The sequence below is a fragment of the Balaenoptera ricei genome, chromosome 11 (assembly GCF_028023285.1).
Source record: "Balaenoptera ricei isolate mBalRic1 chromosome 11, mBalRic1.hap2, whole genome shotgun sequence".
In the NCBI taxonomy this organism is placed as follows: Eukaryota; Metazoa; Chordata; class Mammalia; order Artiodactyla; family Balaenopteridae; genus Balaenoptera; species Balaenoptera ricei.
In genome coordinates, this window is record NC_082649.1 from 49,427,869 (window position 1) to 49,445,207 (window position 17,339).

Consider the following 17,339-nt stretch of genomic DNA (forward strand, 5'->3'; position numbering starts at 1 on the left):
AGTTCCCAGACCAGGGATCAAACCTGGGCCCCCTTCACTGGGAGCGTGGAGTCTCTACCACTGTGCCACCAGGGAAGTCCTTTCTTTTCTAGTATAAAAACTAAATGCTATACATTTTTCTCTAAGCACTGCTTTAGCTATATCTAACAAATTCTAATATGTAGGCAGTCCTCACTTTGCACAGTACCATGCTAAATGAAACCTGTGTGTGTCAGGACTGTGTCCTCACTTTGCAAGATTTTCTCTCAATTTTCTGCCTGTACTGTGTTTTCATTTTCATGAATTCAATATATTTTCTAATTTCTGTTGTGATTGCATCTTTAACCCATGGGTTACTGAGAAACTTCGTGCTTAATTTCCAAATATCTGGGCATTTTTCTTAATATCTTTTAAGGTTAATTCTATTTGTGGTCACAGAATACACTTTCAGTCTTTTTAAATGTATTAAGACTTGTTTTATGGCCTAGAATATGATCTTGGTTAAATCTTCAATATGCAATTGTAAAGAATGTGTATTCTGCTGTGGTTGGGTGAAATGTTCTATGCATGTGACTATCAATCTGACTGACAGTGTTATTTAGGTCTTCTATATCCTTACTGATTTTTTGTTTACTTGTTCTATCCATTACTGAGAAAGGAGAGTTGCAATCTCCAACTATAAGTGTGGATTTCTCTCTTTCTCTTTTCAATTTTATCAGTTTTTGCTTCATGGATTTTGAAGCTGTTGTTATATACATTTAGGACTGTTAGGTCTTGGTTTCAGCGGTTTGATTTTTATGTGACTTTCTGCGGTTTTTTCTTCATGTTTCTTCCCCTTGGGTTTTGCTGAACTCCTTGGACCTGTGAGTTCAGACTTTTTATTAAGTTTGGAAATTTTTCTGGCACTCCAATTACACATATGATAGACTACCTGATACTGTCCAACAAATTACTGATGCTGTTTATTGGTCTTCAGCTTTTTTTCGTTTCATTTTGATTACTTTCTATCACAATATCTTCAAAAATCACTTATCTTTTTTATTCTGTAATGTCAAATCATCTGTTAATCTTATCTAGTGTTCTACTCATTTCAGATACTGCATTTTTCATCTGTAGAAGTTCCATGTGGGACTTTCATATATTTTCAGCCTCTCTCTTCTTGAACATATAAAGCATATATATTATACTGCTTTAACATGCTTGTTTTCGAACTCCATCAACTTTGGCATTTCTGGATCTGTTTCTTTTTTTTTTTTAACATCTTTATTGGAGTATAATTGCTTTAAAATGGTGTGTTAGTTTCCGCTTTATAACAAAGTGAATCAGTTATACATATACATATGTCCCCATATCTCTTCCCGCTTGCGTCTCCCTCCCACCCACCCTCCCTATCCCACCCATCTAGGTGGTCACAAAGCACCGAGCTGATCTCCCTCTGCTATGCGGCTGCTTCCCACTAGCTATCTATTTTACATTTGGTAGTGTATATATGTCCATGCCACTCTCTCACTTTGTCCCAGCTTACCCTTCCCCCTCCCCATATCCTCAAGTCCATTCTCTAGTAGGTCTGTGTCTTTATTCCCATCTTGCCACTAGGTTCTTAATGACCTTTTTTTTTTTAAGATTCCATATATATGTGTTAGCATACGGTATTTGTTTTTCTCTTTCTGACTTACTTCACTCTGTATGACACACTCTAGGTCCATCCACCTCACTACAAATAACTCAATTTCGTTTCTTTTTATGGCTGAGTAATATTCCATTGTATATATGTGCCACATCTTCTTTATCCATTCATCTGTTGATGGACACTTAGGTTGCTTCCATGTCCTGGCTACTGCAAATAGAGCTGCAGTGAACATTTTGGTACATGACTCTTTTTAAATTATGGTTTTCTCAGGGTATACGTCCAGTAGTGGGATTGCTAGGTCATATGGTAGTTCTACTTTTAGGTTTTTTTTTTTTTATTCAAACAAAAAGTCACAAAAATTATAATCATCCTCATCACTTCACTCAGTTCCATGTAATTAATTTTTTTTTCACCTTGATCTTTGTTAGCACTTTTATGAATTCACCAGTTTTCCATTAGAGTTCTGAAAATGCTTATTCATTCAGTTCAGCAGTATAGTCAGTTACCAGAAACCTGTACTTGTCAGAGTCTTTTCCATGAATTCCTTGAAGATGAAAACCTTTTATAGGAACATTTTTGCAAAAGCATCAGAGTACACCCAGAACTGTCTGTAAATGACAAAAGACTTAAAAATGACCATGGTTAAAGATTTGATGAAAGTTCATAATAATGCAATTGACAAGAAAATTTAGTTATTTCTGAAATATACATTTTAAAGTAATAACCAGAATTATGACTTATAACATTATACCAGAACATATAAGATTTTTAGAAATTTCATGTAATGTCTGAAACATTTATATTAACATATTTCCATACAAATAACCCAATGAGTTTAGTATTAGTTGTTTTTTGCTTGTTTGTTTGGTTTTTTATACTGCAGGTTCTTATTAGTCATCAATTTTACACACATCAGTGTATACATGTCAATCCCAATCGCCCAATTCAGCACACCACCATCCCCACCCCACCGTGGTTTCCCCCCCTTGGTGTCCATACGTTTGTTCTCTACATCTGTGTCTCAATTTCTGCCCTACAAACCAGTTCATCTGTACCACTTTTCCAGGTTCCACACACATGCATTAATATACGATATTTGTTTTTCTCTTTCTGACTTACTTCACTCCGTATGAGTCTCTAGATTCATCCACGTCTCAACAAATGATTCAATTTTGTTCCTTTTTATGGCTGAGTAATATTCCATTGTATATATGTACCACAACTTCTTTATCCATTCGTCTGTCGATGGGCAGTTAGGTTGCTTCCATGACCAGGCTATTGTAAATAGTGCTGCAATGAACATTGGGGTGCATGTGTCTTTTTGAATTATGGTTTTCTCTGGGTATATGCCCAATAGCGGGATTGCAGGATCATATGGTAATTCTATTTTTAGTTTTTTAAGGAACCTCCATACTGTTCTCCATAGTGGCTGTATCAATTTACATTCCCACCAACAGTGCAAGAGGGTTCCCTTTTCTACACACCCTCTCCAGCATTTGTTGTTTGTAGATTTTCTGATGATGCCCATTCTAACTGATGTGAGGTGATACCTCATTGTAGTTTTGATTTGCATTTCTCTAATAATTAGTGATGTTGAGAAGCTTTTCATGTGCTTCTTGGCCATCTGTATGTGCTCTTTGGAGAAATGTTTATTTAGGTCTTCTGCCAATTTTTGGATTGGGTTGTTTGTTTCTTTAATATTGAGCTGCACGAGCTGTTTATATATTTTGGAGATTAATCCTTTGTCCATTGATTCGTTTGCAAATATTTTCTCCCATTCTGAGGGTTGTCTTTTCATCTTGTTTATGGTTTCCTTTGGTGTGCAAAAGCTTTGAAGTTTCATTAGGTCCCATTTGTTTATTTTTGTTTTTATTTCCATTACTCTAGGAGGTGTATCAAAAAAGATCTTGCTGTGATTTATGTCAAAGAGTGTTCTGCCTATGTTTTCCTCTAAGAGTTTTATAGTGTCCGGTCTTACATTTAGGTCTTGAATCCATTTTGAGTTTATTTTTGTGTATGGTGTTAGGGAGTGTTCTAATTTCATTCTTTCACATGTAGCTGTCCATGTTTCCCAGCACCACTTATTGAAGAGGCTGTCTTTCTCCATTGTATATTCTGGCCTCCTTTATCAAAGATAAGGTGACCATATGTGTGTGGGTTTATCTCTGGGCTTTCTATCCTGTTCCATGGATCTATATTTCTGTTTTTGTGCCAGTACCATACTGTCTTGATTAAGGTAGCTTTGTAGTATAGTCTGAAGTCAGGGAGCCAGATTCCTCCTGCTCTGTATTTCTTTCTCAAGATTGCTTTGGCTATTCGGGGTCTTTTGTGTTTCCATACAAATTGTGAAATTTTTTGTTCTAGTTCTGTGAAAAATACCAGTGGTAGTTTGATAGGGATTGCATTGAATCTGTAGATTGCTTTGGGTAGTATACTTATTTTCACAATGTTGATTCTTTCAATCCAAGAGCATGGTATAACTCTCTATCTATTTGTATCCTCTCTAATTTTTTTCATCAGTGTCTTATAATTTTCTGCATACAGGTCTTTTGTCTCCTTAGGTAGGTTAATTCCTAGATATTTTATTCTTTTTGTTGCCATGGTAAATGGGAGTGTTTTCTTAATTTCACTTTCAGATTTTTCGTCATTAGTGTATAGGGATGCAAGAGATTTCTGTGCATTAATTTTGTATCCTTCTACTTTACAAAATTCATTGATTTTGTAGTAGCTTTTGTAGCTCTAGTAGTTTTCTGGTAGACTCTTTAGGATTCTCTATGTATAATATCATGTCATCTGCAAACAGTGACAGCTTTACTTCTTTTCCGATTTGGATTCCTTTTAGTTCTTTTTCTTCTCTGATTGCTGTGGCTAACACTTCCAAAACTATGTTGAATAATATTGGTGAGAGTGGGCAACCTTGTCTTGTTTCTGATCTTAGTGGAAATGGTTTCAGTTCTTCACCATTGAGGACGATGTTGGCTGTGGGTTTGTCATATATGGCCTGTATTATGTTGAGGAAAGCTCCCTCTATGCCTACTTTCTGGAGGGTTTTTATCATAAATGGGTATTGAATTTTGTCAAAAGCTTTCTCTGCATCTATTGAGATGATCATATGGTTTTTCTCCTTCAATTTGTTAATATGGTGTATCACATTCATTGATTTGCGTATATTGAAGAATTCTTGCATTCCTGAGATAAACCTCACTTGATCATGGTGTATGATCCTTTTAATGTGCTGTTGGATTTTGTTTGCTAGTATTTTGTTGGGGATTTTTGCATCTACATTCATCAGTGACACTGGCCTGTAGTTTTCTTTCTTTGTGACATCTTTGTCTGGTTTTGGTATCAGGGTGATGGTGGCCTCATACAATGAGTTTGGGAATGTTCCTCCCTCTGCTATATTTTGGAAGAGTTTGAGAAGGATAGGTGTTAGTTCTTCTCTAAATGTTTGATAGAATTCGCCTGTGAAGCCATCTGGTCCTGGGCTTTTGTTTGTTGGAAGATTTTTAATCACAGTTGCAATTTCAATGCTTGTGATTGGTCTGTTCATATTTTCTGTTTCTTCCTGGTTCAGTCTCGGCAGGTTGTGCATTTCTAAGAATGTGTCCATTTCTTCCACGTTGTCCATTTTATATATATATATATATATATATTTATACAGTTGCTTGTAGTAACAGAGCTCAGCATCCTATGCTGCTTGTTGTCCATTGTCTGAAAATTACTGTTTCATATATTTTGTGCAGTTTTCTAACTGTTTACAATTGGAGGGCAAATGCAATTCCTGTTAGTCCATCATGTCCAAAACACCTGTGTAATCTCTTTTTGGAGAGTGGGGGGAAGAAAGAAGGGACTTCATAGCAATTTCTAGGACACAGATTGGAGTTAAAACCAAAATAACCCAATTCTGTGGCATAAAACTTTTCTAGGCATAATTACTCTATGAAAAAGTTATAAATATTTTCTCCACCAAATTTATTTTTCAAACAACTATATTTAGACTACATATTTCAGACCTCAGCTTGAACATTAAACCACCTAGCCAGGTGAACATATAAACATACTTACAGTCTAGTAAGCAGCATTCCTATAAAAAATATTGTGTCCCTTTTTATTCAGAATGAAATAGAGAAGCATACCGATCCACTCACAAAATAACAGCAAAATACTTCTCAACTACCAATGTCATCAAAGTCCACTAGTGATGCTTTTAAAATTACTGTTGATTTTTCCTTCACCAGCGACATATTTTTGTTAGCTATATGACCACTTAATAGTTTATTAGGCCATCAGGATCTCTTAGTACTGGCTAAGAGATTCCCATCATTTAGCCTCTCTAAGTTGAGGTTTCTCCATCTATATAACGAAAACAATAATGTCTATCTTTAATTTTTTAAAAATGCTGAGAAGATTAAGTCAAAGCACGTATGTCAAGGGCTTGGTGGAATACTTAGCACAGAATTGGCACTTAATATTTTACTAGGCCATCAGTATCTTCTTTCTTATGATCATGACATAAGCTGTAGTATACACAGTAATTCTTTCCCTCTTTACCTCGTCAAAAGAACTTTCCTTCAGCACAGCACACAAGTGCCTGTGGGGGTGCAGCTCACATGGCTCCTCAAGAATGCACACACTAGGACCTATGGTGTAGATGGCCATATGGGCCACGATGTCCTAAAAAACCAATGATGCCTTACATGTCAACTGAGTGCAATGTCCTGCTCAAGCCGCACAGCTATTTTTTCGGGCTCTCGCCTTTCCAGCTTTCAGGGGCCCTTAAATAACTACTAATCTTTATTATCAGATAATAATTCATTTTCCTCTACCATATGCCTTTTTTGCTTTCTGAGATTCCCATCATTTCCTCTGTCTACTGGTACTTCTTTATTGCTCTGCTTTCAAACAAAAAATCTGTCCTTCTAAAGACAATACTATCAAATCAAAGCACTCTTTTCTGCACAGATAACCAAGTAATCCAGCTTTATGGATAAAAATCTTCTGGCAAAAAATGTATTTAAAAATGAAAAAAAAAAATTTCAATCTGTTCCAGGAGTCTAAGGATTCCATATATTTGTTCATTGAATATGTTAAAAATGAAATATATAATAGAGAAAAGGAAATAAAAACCCTCCTAAATTGAATTTTAAGTGCCAAGACTCAACATTTACAATTCCAAGGCTGGAATACAATAAAGAAACCAAAGCCCCTTACTTTTCTCACTCACCCTAAGTAGATCTTAACCAATAAACTAAGCATTTTTCTTGTAGAAAAAATATTCTTACTTCAATTAGTATTCCTCAATGCATATACTGTGTCTGAGTTATTACAGAAATACAATTTTAAAAAGGAAATATTTAATTAAAAAAAAAAAACTTTCCAGGAAAGAACCTTAAACTGTTAATGGAGAACTTTCCATTCTCTTACCGTAAGAAGGAGATTCCCGTCCATCTTCTCTGTCTGAGTCTTTGTCTTTTCTTCTCCGGTGGTGATGTTTGTGTCCACGATGCCTGTGACGCCGGCGACTCTCTTTACTAAATGGCACGTGGACACCTATATACACAGCTCGATGACCTGGTAAAATGTTCGGAAACATTACTGGCAGACCTCATTTTATTGCACATCACAGATACTGTGTTTTTTTTCAAATAGAAGGTTTGTGGCAACCTTGCATTGAACCAATGTATCAGCACTATTTTTCCAACAGCATTTGCTCACCTCCTGTCTCTGTGTCACGTTTTGACAGTAATTCTTGCAATGGTTCAAACTTTTTCATTATTATTATATTTGTTATGGTGGTCCATGATCAGTGATCTTTGATTTACTATGGTGATTGTTTGGAGGCACCACAAACCATGCCCATATAAGATGGTGAACTTAATCGATAAATGTTGTATGTGTTCTGATTGCTCCCCTGACCATCCGTTCCCCCATCTCTCCCTCTCCTTGGGCTTCCCTATTCCCTGAGACACAGCAATGCTGAAATTAGTCCAATTAAAAGCCTTACAATGCCCTCTAAGCGTTCAAGTGAAAGAGTCGCACATCTCTCACCTTAAATCAGAAGCTAGAAATGATTAAGCCTAGTGAGGAAGGCATGCTGAAACTGGCATAAAGCCAGGCTTCTTGTGCCAAACAGCCAAGAAGTGAAAGCAAAGGAAAAGTTCTTGAAGGAAATTAAAAGTGCTAGTGAACACACAAATGATAAGAAAGTGAAACAGCCTTACTGTTGATAAGGAGAAAGTTTTAATGGTCTGGATAGAATGTAGACAAAACAGCCTTCTATTGGAAGAAGATGCCATCTAGGGCTTTCATAGCTAGAGAGGAGAAGACAATACCTGGCTTCAAAGCTTCAAAGGACATGCATGCTAATGCAGCTGGTGACGTGAAGTTGAAGCCAATGCTCATTTACCATTCTGAAAATCCTAGGGCCCTTAAGAGTCATGCTCAGTCTATTCTGCCTGTGCTCTATATATGTATTTTTTTCCTTCCTTCCTTCCTTTCTTCCTTCTTTCTTTTTTATTTAACTTTAGTTGATTTACAATATTGTGTTAGTTTCACGTGTATAGCTTCAGATTCTTTTCCATTATAGGTTATACAAAGCCTGGATGACAGCGCATCTGTTGACAACAGTTTACTGAATATTTTAAGCCCACTGTTGAGACTTACTGCTCAGAAAAAAAGATTCCTTTCAAAGTATTACTGCTCATTGACAAGGCACCTAGTTACTCAAGAGTTCTGATGGAGATGTACAAAGAGATTAATGATGTTTTCATGCCTGGTAACACAACATGCATTCTGCAGCTCATGGATCAAGGAGTCATTTCAACTTTCAGGTCTTGAAGGCTATAGCTGCCATAGACAGTGACTCCTCTGATAGATCTGGGCAAAGTTAATTGAAAACCTTCTGGAAAGGATTCACCATTCCTTCCCAGATGCCATGAATAGCATTCATGATTCATGGGAAGAGGTCAAAATATCAACATTAACAGGCATTTGGAAGAAGTTGATTCCAGCCCTCATGGATGACTTTGAGGGGTTCAAGACTTCAGTGGAGAAAGTCACTGCAGATGTGATGGAAATAGCAAAAGAGCTAGAATTAGAAGTGGAGCCTAAAGATGGGACTGAATTGCTGCCAGTTCATGATAAAACTTGCTTCCTACTGATGAGCAAAGAAAGTGGTTTCTTTGGATGAAATCTACTCCTGGTGAAGCTGCTGTGAAGATTGTTGAAATGACAACAAAGGATTAGATTATTGCATAAATTTAGTTGATAAAGCAAAGGCAAAGGCAGGGTTTGATAGGACTCTAATTTTGAAAGACATTCTACTGTGGGTCAAATGCTATCACACAGCCTTGCAGGCTACAGAGAAATCATTCATGAAAGGAGGAGTCAATCAAAGTGGCAAACTTTATTGTTGTCTTATTTTAAGAAATCAACCCCAACCTTCAGCAACTACCACCCTCATCAGTCAGCAGCCACCAACATCAAGGCAAGACCCTCCATCAGCAAAAAGATTATGACTTGCCGAAGGCTCAGATGATGGTTACCATTTTTTAGCAATAAAGTATTTTTAGTTACGGCATGTACATTGTTTTTTAGACATAATGCTATTCACACTTAATAGACTACAATATAGCATGAACATAACCTTTATACGCACTAGGAAACCAAAAAAATTCATGTGACTCACTTTACTGCAATATTCACTTTATTGCAGTGGTCTAGAACCAAACCTGCAGTATCTCTGAGTATTGACAGTATTAGTTTTCCAAAAAGGAAAAAAAGTAACATACACAAAAGTATACCAAAATTTACTATGATAAAAAAGAATTACGTATAAGTTCATGTAATTAACAATGCTAGTCTCCTGTTACTTCTCTTATTTTACAGAGCACCAAGGGCTCTGTTATACCAAGGGCTAATTACACCAAGGGCTAATTACACCAAGGGCTAATACCATCAACTGATAAATACACTAGATATACAGGTTACTTTAAAAAACGGGTTTTTTCCATTTCAGGAAGCAAATGTGGAGAACACCTATTTGTGCCTCTTTCCACCTCTTTTTGTAAAGCAATGGCTCCATTCAGCTGTCATAGAAGACTTTAACTCAAAAATGTAAGTCTCAAAAAAACCCCAAAATAAGTCTATCAAAACATCTGCCATGAACACCACCTTAAGCAAGTGTTCAGGCTTAACATCACCAATAGTTAAGTTATGTCGATAACACCTGTCCACAGGTGAGAGGGGCACATCACGTGTGGTATGCTCCTCACATACCCATGATCTGGGCTATGAGATTATAACGTCACAATGTGACATTAGACAAACCCACATTTTGGGACATTCTATTAGAATCTAACCACTACTCTTCCAAATGTCAAGGTCATGAAAAACGGGGAAAGATCTAGAAACTGTCATAGGTTACAGGAGGCTAAGGAGACCTGACAACTAAGTGTCCTATGACAACCAGAGCTGTTCAACGGGATCCTGGGACAGAAAAAGAACATCAGTGGAAAAACTAGTAAAATCTGCATAAAATCTGTAGTTTAGTTAGTAGTATTGTATCAATGTTAATTTCTTCATTTTCATAAACTTACACCTAAATAAAATGTTAACATTAGAAAAAGCTGGGTGAAACGTATACAGGGGACACTCTGTACTACCCTTGCAACTCTTCTGTAAATCTAAAATTATTTCAAAAAAAAGAAACAAACAAACAAACCATTTGTCAGGACTTCTTCTGGCTCAGGGAAAACAGATTGGCAAATAACTCATTTGCTACACAATTCTATGCTGAGGTTTTTATAAGTACTTTAAAAGGCTGATTAACAGACATATAAAACGAACATTTAGATTGACAACCAGTGATAACTGTGGCTTATTAGTCTGGCACGCTATAATTTGCTCATAATTCAAATTACCCAGGCTGTTAGAAAAAAAATTAAAGAATTAACTCATTTTATAATTGTGGCATTTCAATTTCCAAGATAAGTAATGGTAACCATGAGTAAAGTTTGAAAAGCATTCTGATATTTATGTTTCAGGGAATGTTCTATTTGCAGATATGGGTAGTGGTTAAATGGGTTTTTGCTGTATTACTCTTCTTTAAACTATATTTAGAAAAGTGTTGAACACTCTTCTAAATGTATGCTCTACAATGACAACAACAAATATTTCAACAAATAATAGGTAAAGGACACTAACAAACATTCATTAGTAATTTATCCTGCTAAACAAGTTATTTTAGACAAACTTACTCTCTAGTTCTTCTTTTTCAAACTTGGTGTTCACAGTTGAGCTGGTTTTGCCAAGATCTACAACAGCTTCTTCATCGGGACCCTAAAAAGAAATTATTCTCATTCACTCATGAAATCAATATATACTGAGGACCTACTTACTAGGGTGTGTTATTTGAGACAGCCAAAAATATGTAACAGATTGCCTTCCTCTCAAAGAACTGAATTCGTAATATAGCTAACTGTATTCTTTTAAAAGTATGTTTATAGGCTTTTTTTTTTTTTTAAATCCACAGAAGACCATTCAAAAATCTCATGGAAAGAACTGAAATGACAAAGATTTTTCATTGGTCTTCTATGGAAGTTACTGGTAACTGGTACACATACTCACTTCAATGGAACAATCCTCCAGATCAGAAATTAAAGAAAATCGGGGATGAGGGAAACCCTTAGATATCAATATAGAGTACTTTTTTTCTTTCCTTCTTCTTCTTTTTTTTTTTTTTGCTCTTAGGTACTCTTAACCAAAAAAAAAAAAAAAAAAAAAAACCCCTTAACTCCGCTACATTGGATTATGGTTAAACATATAATGGTAAAAATAAGTCCACAGACTTAACATGTAGTATCACTTTCACTCATAAGTTACCAAGAAACAATCAAAGTTATAAGAACTTTTTATTTCTCTACAAAGGAAAAGCCATGCCAAAATTTAACCTCTAAGGAGAGTCCAGCTTTCAGTTGTGGAAGTCAACCTTCACAATTTTGTTCCATTCTTCAGCTCAACAAAAAGACTAACCATATTTACTGTAAAACACTACACAGACTATTTTTAAAAGAAAATTTTGGCTTAAATTTCCCTTCTCAACTTCTAACTTAACTTTCAAAAGAACATTATATAATCCTCATTAACTACTTATTATGAATTTAGTATGTACAAGATTCTGCGTCACTGACTGAGACAGATGGACGAAGCCCCTTCCCTTCAGAGGTCTTATGTGAGCTGTGGCTCACGCTGGACCCATGCCCAGCAGGGCTCTGCAGCCTCACAGACCTTCACTGCTGACGGGAGTGGCCAGCAGAGCCACCATGAGGTGAGCAGAGCCACCATGGCCCTACAGGTGCACCCAGACTCAGTGGGCAAGAGTGACGAGGAGGACAGCACCCACCACTTCCAGTTCCTCAGGGAAGTCTGTTCCATCTTAAGTGACAAAGACCAGAGAGCAGAGTACAACGAGCAGGGGGACAGTGGATAAGGACTCCGCTGTACTCAACCAAACCTGGGACTGGGACACACACTGGAGGAGGACACTCAAGGTTCTGAAAAGACAGACAAAGGTTCTGAGGAAGAGCTGACTGATGTGACAAAGGCCTATCTGAACTTCAAGAGTGACATGGATCAGTTCGTGGAGTGTGCATGTGTGCAGTACAGAGGAACCCAGAATATGGAACCTCATTTGGCAAGGCATTCTTACTGGAGAAATCTTGTGCCACAATGCCTCTGTCAAAGGATCAAAGCAAGAGATGAACGGAAGGAAAAGGATGGCCCAAGAAGAGGCTAAAAAAACACAGAAATGAGCAGAAAGGAGCCAGGGCTTGATGATGAGGTAGATGACCCAACCAGTCATTCAGGGCAGGCAAAAGATGGGCAACTGGAAATGGATGATATTCCTGCTCAGACAGAAGCAAAGTACTACAAACCTCCCAAAGGAGAAGAGGAAAAAAACCCCAGCATCTTTCAAGAAGGAAAAGAACTAATCTAATTTGTTCTCTTTGAAGGTCCTTATGCTTTAATTGATAACTTTATAGTACTCCACTATCAATTTTCTAGATGGAAGTTATTTTATCCATCAGATGACAGTCATTTTCCCCCATGGTCTCCGTGCTTGCTCACTGCCTAGCACTTCCTCTCCACTTAAAACAATAAACCAGGACATATTACATAGTCAGCTTCTCACCACTTTCCATGTCCAAGCATCAACTGGAGGGCCAGTTTGTTTTAGAAAGGATCAAATAGGAGGTTGGGTAAAATGATCTTTGAAGGTCTCCTCCAACTCTTGACCTTAAAATATCTTACTTTTGGGTATAGGTTTTTTTTTCAGTGCATACAAAATAAATTCATATACAATTATTCCTTGCTATCCAAACTCTCAGTGTCTTAATTCTAATATCTTAAAACTCAGGAACTGAATCAATTTGATTAAATTTTCAAATATATTCCCTACTATCCAAACCCTCACTATTTGCTACCCCAAACTCGGAAACAGACACAGTATATTAAGAAAATGCAGATCTCAATATCCAAACTTACTTTCTGAAGGAAGGCTAGATATCCAAACTGTAGAATCAAATAGACCTGGATATCAAGAGGTACTTGTATATGACTCTAAAGAACTGGGATTCAACTTAATACAGGAAACTCAGAAGTTAAATGACTTGCTAAGGCTTTATATCTAAAGGACTTGGAAACAGGCTGTGTAGACCATTATACATCTTCATATAGTAGACTAAGAAAGAAGAGACAGCTGTATGTGTGGTAACCTGCCTCACAGCAGTCGCACTCCCTTAATAAGGAGGAAAGGCTAAAGTAGGAAACACACACACACACACACACACACACACACACACACACGTACAAGAATGAAGAACTAATCATTACCATCCATTAAGCATGCCACACTCTAAAACCATTCCTCCAATGATGTCATGCTATTTAGTCACTAAGCATGCACAGGTAGGTACAAAAAAGAAGCTGCCTCTCAAACAAAAGACACAGATGTTGTATGATCCAAGAGGTAGCACACTGTGTATTCTAAAAGGGATTAACTGCTCCCATTCCAAACTTTCATTTCACCAGAACAACTGCCAAGGAAGCAAAACAATATACTTATCTCTCATCCTTAACAAACAAACAAAAAAACCTCTTTTATTTCTATGCAGATGTACTTACAGGTTTAGATGTACTAACACTAATCAGCTAACACTATGAAACAGCTGAAGTTGGGCAAGCTCACAATATTTATTTAAAATACATATACTCTTTGACCTGTAAACATCTATCACAGAAAAATACTGCCACGTGTGCCAAAAGGGGCATGTAAAAAAGAGGATGTGCATCTATTCACCTTCTCATGGTCCACTCACCTTGCTCTCCTTAGATACCCTCTGTGAAGCCTGGAGGAAGTGACTCAAAGCCAAGTGAATATATAATTTTATTGTTAATGTTTGGGTTTTCAATGAGAATGCTTTCATGCGTAACTTGTAGAAAAAACTAAAGTGAAAATTTTGGAAGTCTGGAAAATTTACAACACAACACTGTTAAAAACAAAACAAAACAAAACAGGGAGGGGGTATCTGCATTTCTCCCTTCCCTTAAAAACATTATCTACTTTTCAACAACTGTGAAACATGAATCAGAAAGGCAGTTTGCTATAAAGGCAAATATTAAGTGGCACACACGTTGCACATCTCAACATATTACAAGTAATTCAACAAAATATGCAGGTGCATATGGCTATATATTGAAAATATATATATTTTCTGAGGGATAAATATATCCCTCAGAACGAAGGGATTGATGTTTCAAGGTAGAAATACATTTCTGAAAAAACACTGCATTTTAAATTCTATCATCTTAGCATAAGCTTTAAGCCATATTTCTAAATATAGATCTAGTTAAAACACTATATAAAATACAATTTTGAGTTCTTTTTTGAAATAGATGTAAAAAATACATGTAAATATTTAAAAGGTTAAACATCAAACCACTGACACTGTGTCACACGGATGGCTGGGGAAGCAGAAACAGACAACCCTGTAGTGTTTAATTTTCTGTGAACAATAAACATGTAATTTTGGTAATTTTTAAAAAGAATAAATTCAAGTTTCAATTTAATATGTCAGTTACTTTTAAATCTGCATCTAGAAAAAAACTCTTCTTCATTTTTTAACTCCAAGAATATAGTGGAAAACTAAAAATAGCAAAAGCAAAGAGCCACCCCTGACATCAAAATGTTTTCATTCTTAACCTCAGATGAGTAAGCCACACAAGCCAGCCCTTATAAAGCCTACCTAAAATGAAATAAAGCCAAGGCACTGGGAAAACTCAAGTACACGGAAGAATAAAAAGGGACCCTAAGTATACCAATGCAAGATTGACTCACTGTAATCTTAAGAAAATTATTTTGCCTTGGTTTCAATTTTTTATTTATAAAATAAGGTAACTATTCAGAATACAACTGCTCTATAACACAGAAGACAACAGATTTAAGAATTATCCATATAAGATCACTAAGAAAATTTAAATTCTCTGTATATGAAATAACAAATGTGCAAGGTTGTTTACTGCAGCTTGTAACTGGAAAAGACTGGAAACCATCCCCAGGGGCCCTTAAAGAGGAATGGCAATGTACTTGATGGAATAGCAAGCTACTAAAAAAAATTAGGATGCTATGTACTGACATGAAAAATATTTAAGACCTATTATAAAATGAAATACACACAAGGTAGATAGAGAACCACATGTACAGCATACTACTTTCTGTATAAGAAAGTCCCCAGAAGAGGAGTATCTGCATTTACACAATGAACACTGAAACTGAAAGGACATACAAGCAAACAGTATAACTGGTTACCTCTGACTTCTGTATTTACTGTTTTTCTTATATTGCTTTGATTTATTTTAACCATGTGAACACAGAGGTAGACTTAAGTATAAAATCTTTTGAAAGCCTTGTCACCTATCTACTTGGTCCTCATCTACAAGTGTTACTTGCCCTTGAAAGAGCTGTGAGGCGAGGTGCCATGTGTGTGTGCCAAGCACAAGGGCACAAGCACAGCTGTGCACAGAAGAGGCCCACATTTTACTGAATCTAAATAAGGAGACTAAAAATGCTTTCTCATCTACCATACAGCTTTAAAACTAGATTAATCAGCAAAGTCTTAACAATTACAGAAACAAATACCTATTAATTTCCTAATTAAAACTGATAGGAAGATTCAAAATATATCCTGAAATAGTATTGTGGTTGTATAGGAGAATTATTCATAGGAAATGCGTTCCTAAGCATCTAGGATGAAATGCCAAGAGAAGGCAACTAACTCTCATAAGGATCTAGAACTGTATTACTTTAAGAGATTTTCAGATTTTATGATATATTATAAATTCAGACACACCTAGAGAGTTTGTTAAAATTCAGTTTCCTGTGCCCAGTGCTGGAGATGCTGACCCAGTAGTTTAGGTGGAGCCCAAGCATCCATATTTTCAATAACCTCTGTGTGATTCTGCTGCACGCCAGTTTGCACACCATGTCCTTGGTTATGTTACAGACTTAAGCCATATATATTTAAATTGCTCTTCAAGAGAGGCTGCTTCCTGCCCTTAACCATTTTAGGAGGCCTTATAGGGCCTACTCTCACTTCATTCACATTGTTTTAATCCTTCAGAAAATGAAATATACATTCCAATTCACAAGAAAACACTGTAAAGTTACTATATACTTTCACCGTATTACAAGCAACCCTAAATCTATTTAGTGCTCTAAAAGTTGATTTGTATGTCAGATATTTTCCCCAAGATTCCTAGGGCAACCTATCAAAGTATATATAAATAGTAATGTTGTCCCACAAAATACAAGTTTCTTCCAAATACTGCCAGTTCCCAACCTTATCCCACCTACTACCAAGAGTTGAACTTAATATTAAAAAAACTTTAAATTTATGGGCAAAACGCTTAAGGGTAAGCAAATAATCTTTCCTAATCCAGGTAAAGGGAGAAATCATCAGTGAATACTGTTTCACAAAATAAAAAGCCAAAGAATGATATTCATAGTTTCTAAAGAATTCACTTGGCATTTTTTGATTGACTCATTACTCTAAAATAGGTGGAAGAGATGTAAAAGGTATATGGAAAATTAAAGCAATTTAAAATCACAAATTTTAAACTCAGGCGATCATGTGGTTCCGACAGAAAAAAATTTAAAGCCCTGGGAAAAATGCTTTGTCACCAGACAGAGGAGGAACTGGATAGATTCAGATACTGGAACACAAAGTTTCAGAAATTTTTATTTTAAATACACACCATGATTAACACTAAAGAAAATCTGAGTTCTAAGAAAAAGTTACAAAGGGAAAAAGTGAAGAGGTCAAAGAATATAAAAGCAAGAGAACTCAAAGAGGTGTGAGGTGTAAAAACTCACAAGTGACAGATTCCAATAATAAAGAAGATTATTAGTGAAACACTATTGTCAGAAACTTTATTCCAAAGCACAAGAGTCATGGACAAATGGAAAGCCTCATTAGGGTCTATCTGAAATTATAAATCACAAATATTTATGGCACTCTTGCTATGAGGAGATATTTACATTCATTCCAAGTTCTAATTCGGCACACACACCAAAAAACACATAGGAATCACTTACTTTAGGTTATCGAGTATATATAAATTGATTAACAGAAATGAGGATAATAATAAAATCTATTTCTGAAATGGGCTTTTT

The 17,339-nt window shown here is 36.2% G+C and overlaps 1 protein-coding gene and 1 pseudogene across 13 annotated transcripts in view; one reads left to right on the forward strand and one right to left on the reverse strand.

The window, feature by feature from the left end:
• SLC4A7 (solute carrier family 4 member 7) overlaps positions 1-17,339 on the reverse strand; it is a 111,880-nt gene that overhangs the window by 58,765 nt on the left and 35,776 nt on the right. For all 13 annotated transcript variants that reach the window (XM_059939038.1, XM_059939043.1, XM_059939039.1 and 10 more), the window contains exons 2-3: positions 10,867-10,948; positions 7,034-7,180 (exon numbers count right to left, since the gene is read on the reverse strand). In XM_059939038.1, the coding sequence (XP_059795021.1) occupies positions 7,034-7,180; positions 10,867-10,948 (229 nt within the window). The remainder of the gene's footprint in view (positions 1-7,033; positions 7,181-10,866; positions 10,949-17,339) is intronic.
• On the forward strand, positions 11,808-12,563 carry LOC132374233 (dnaJ homolog subfamily C member 9-like; annotated as a pseudogene).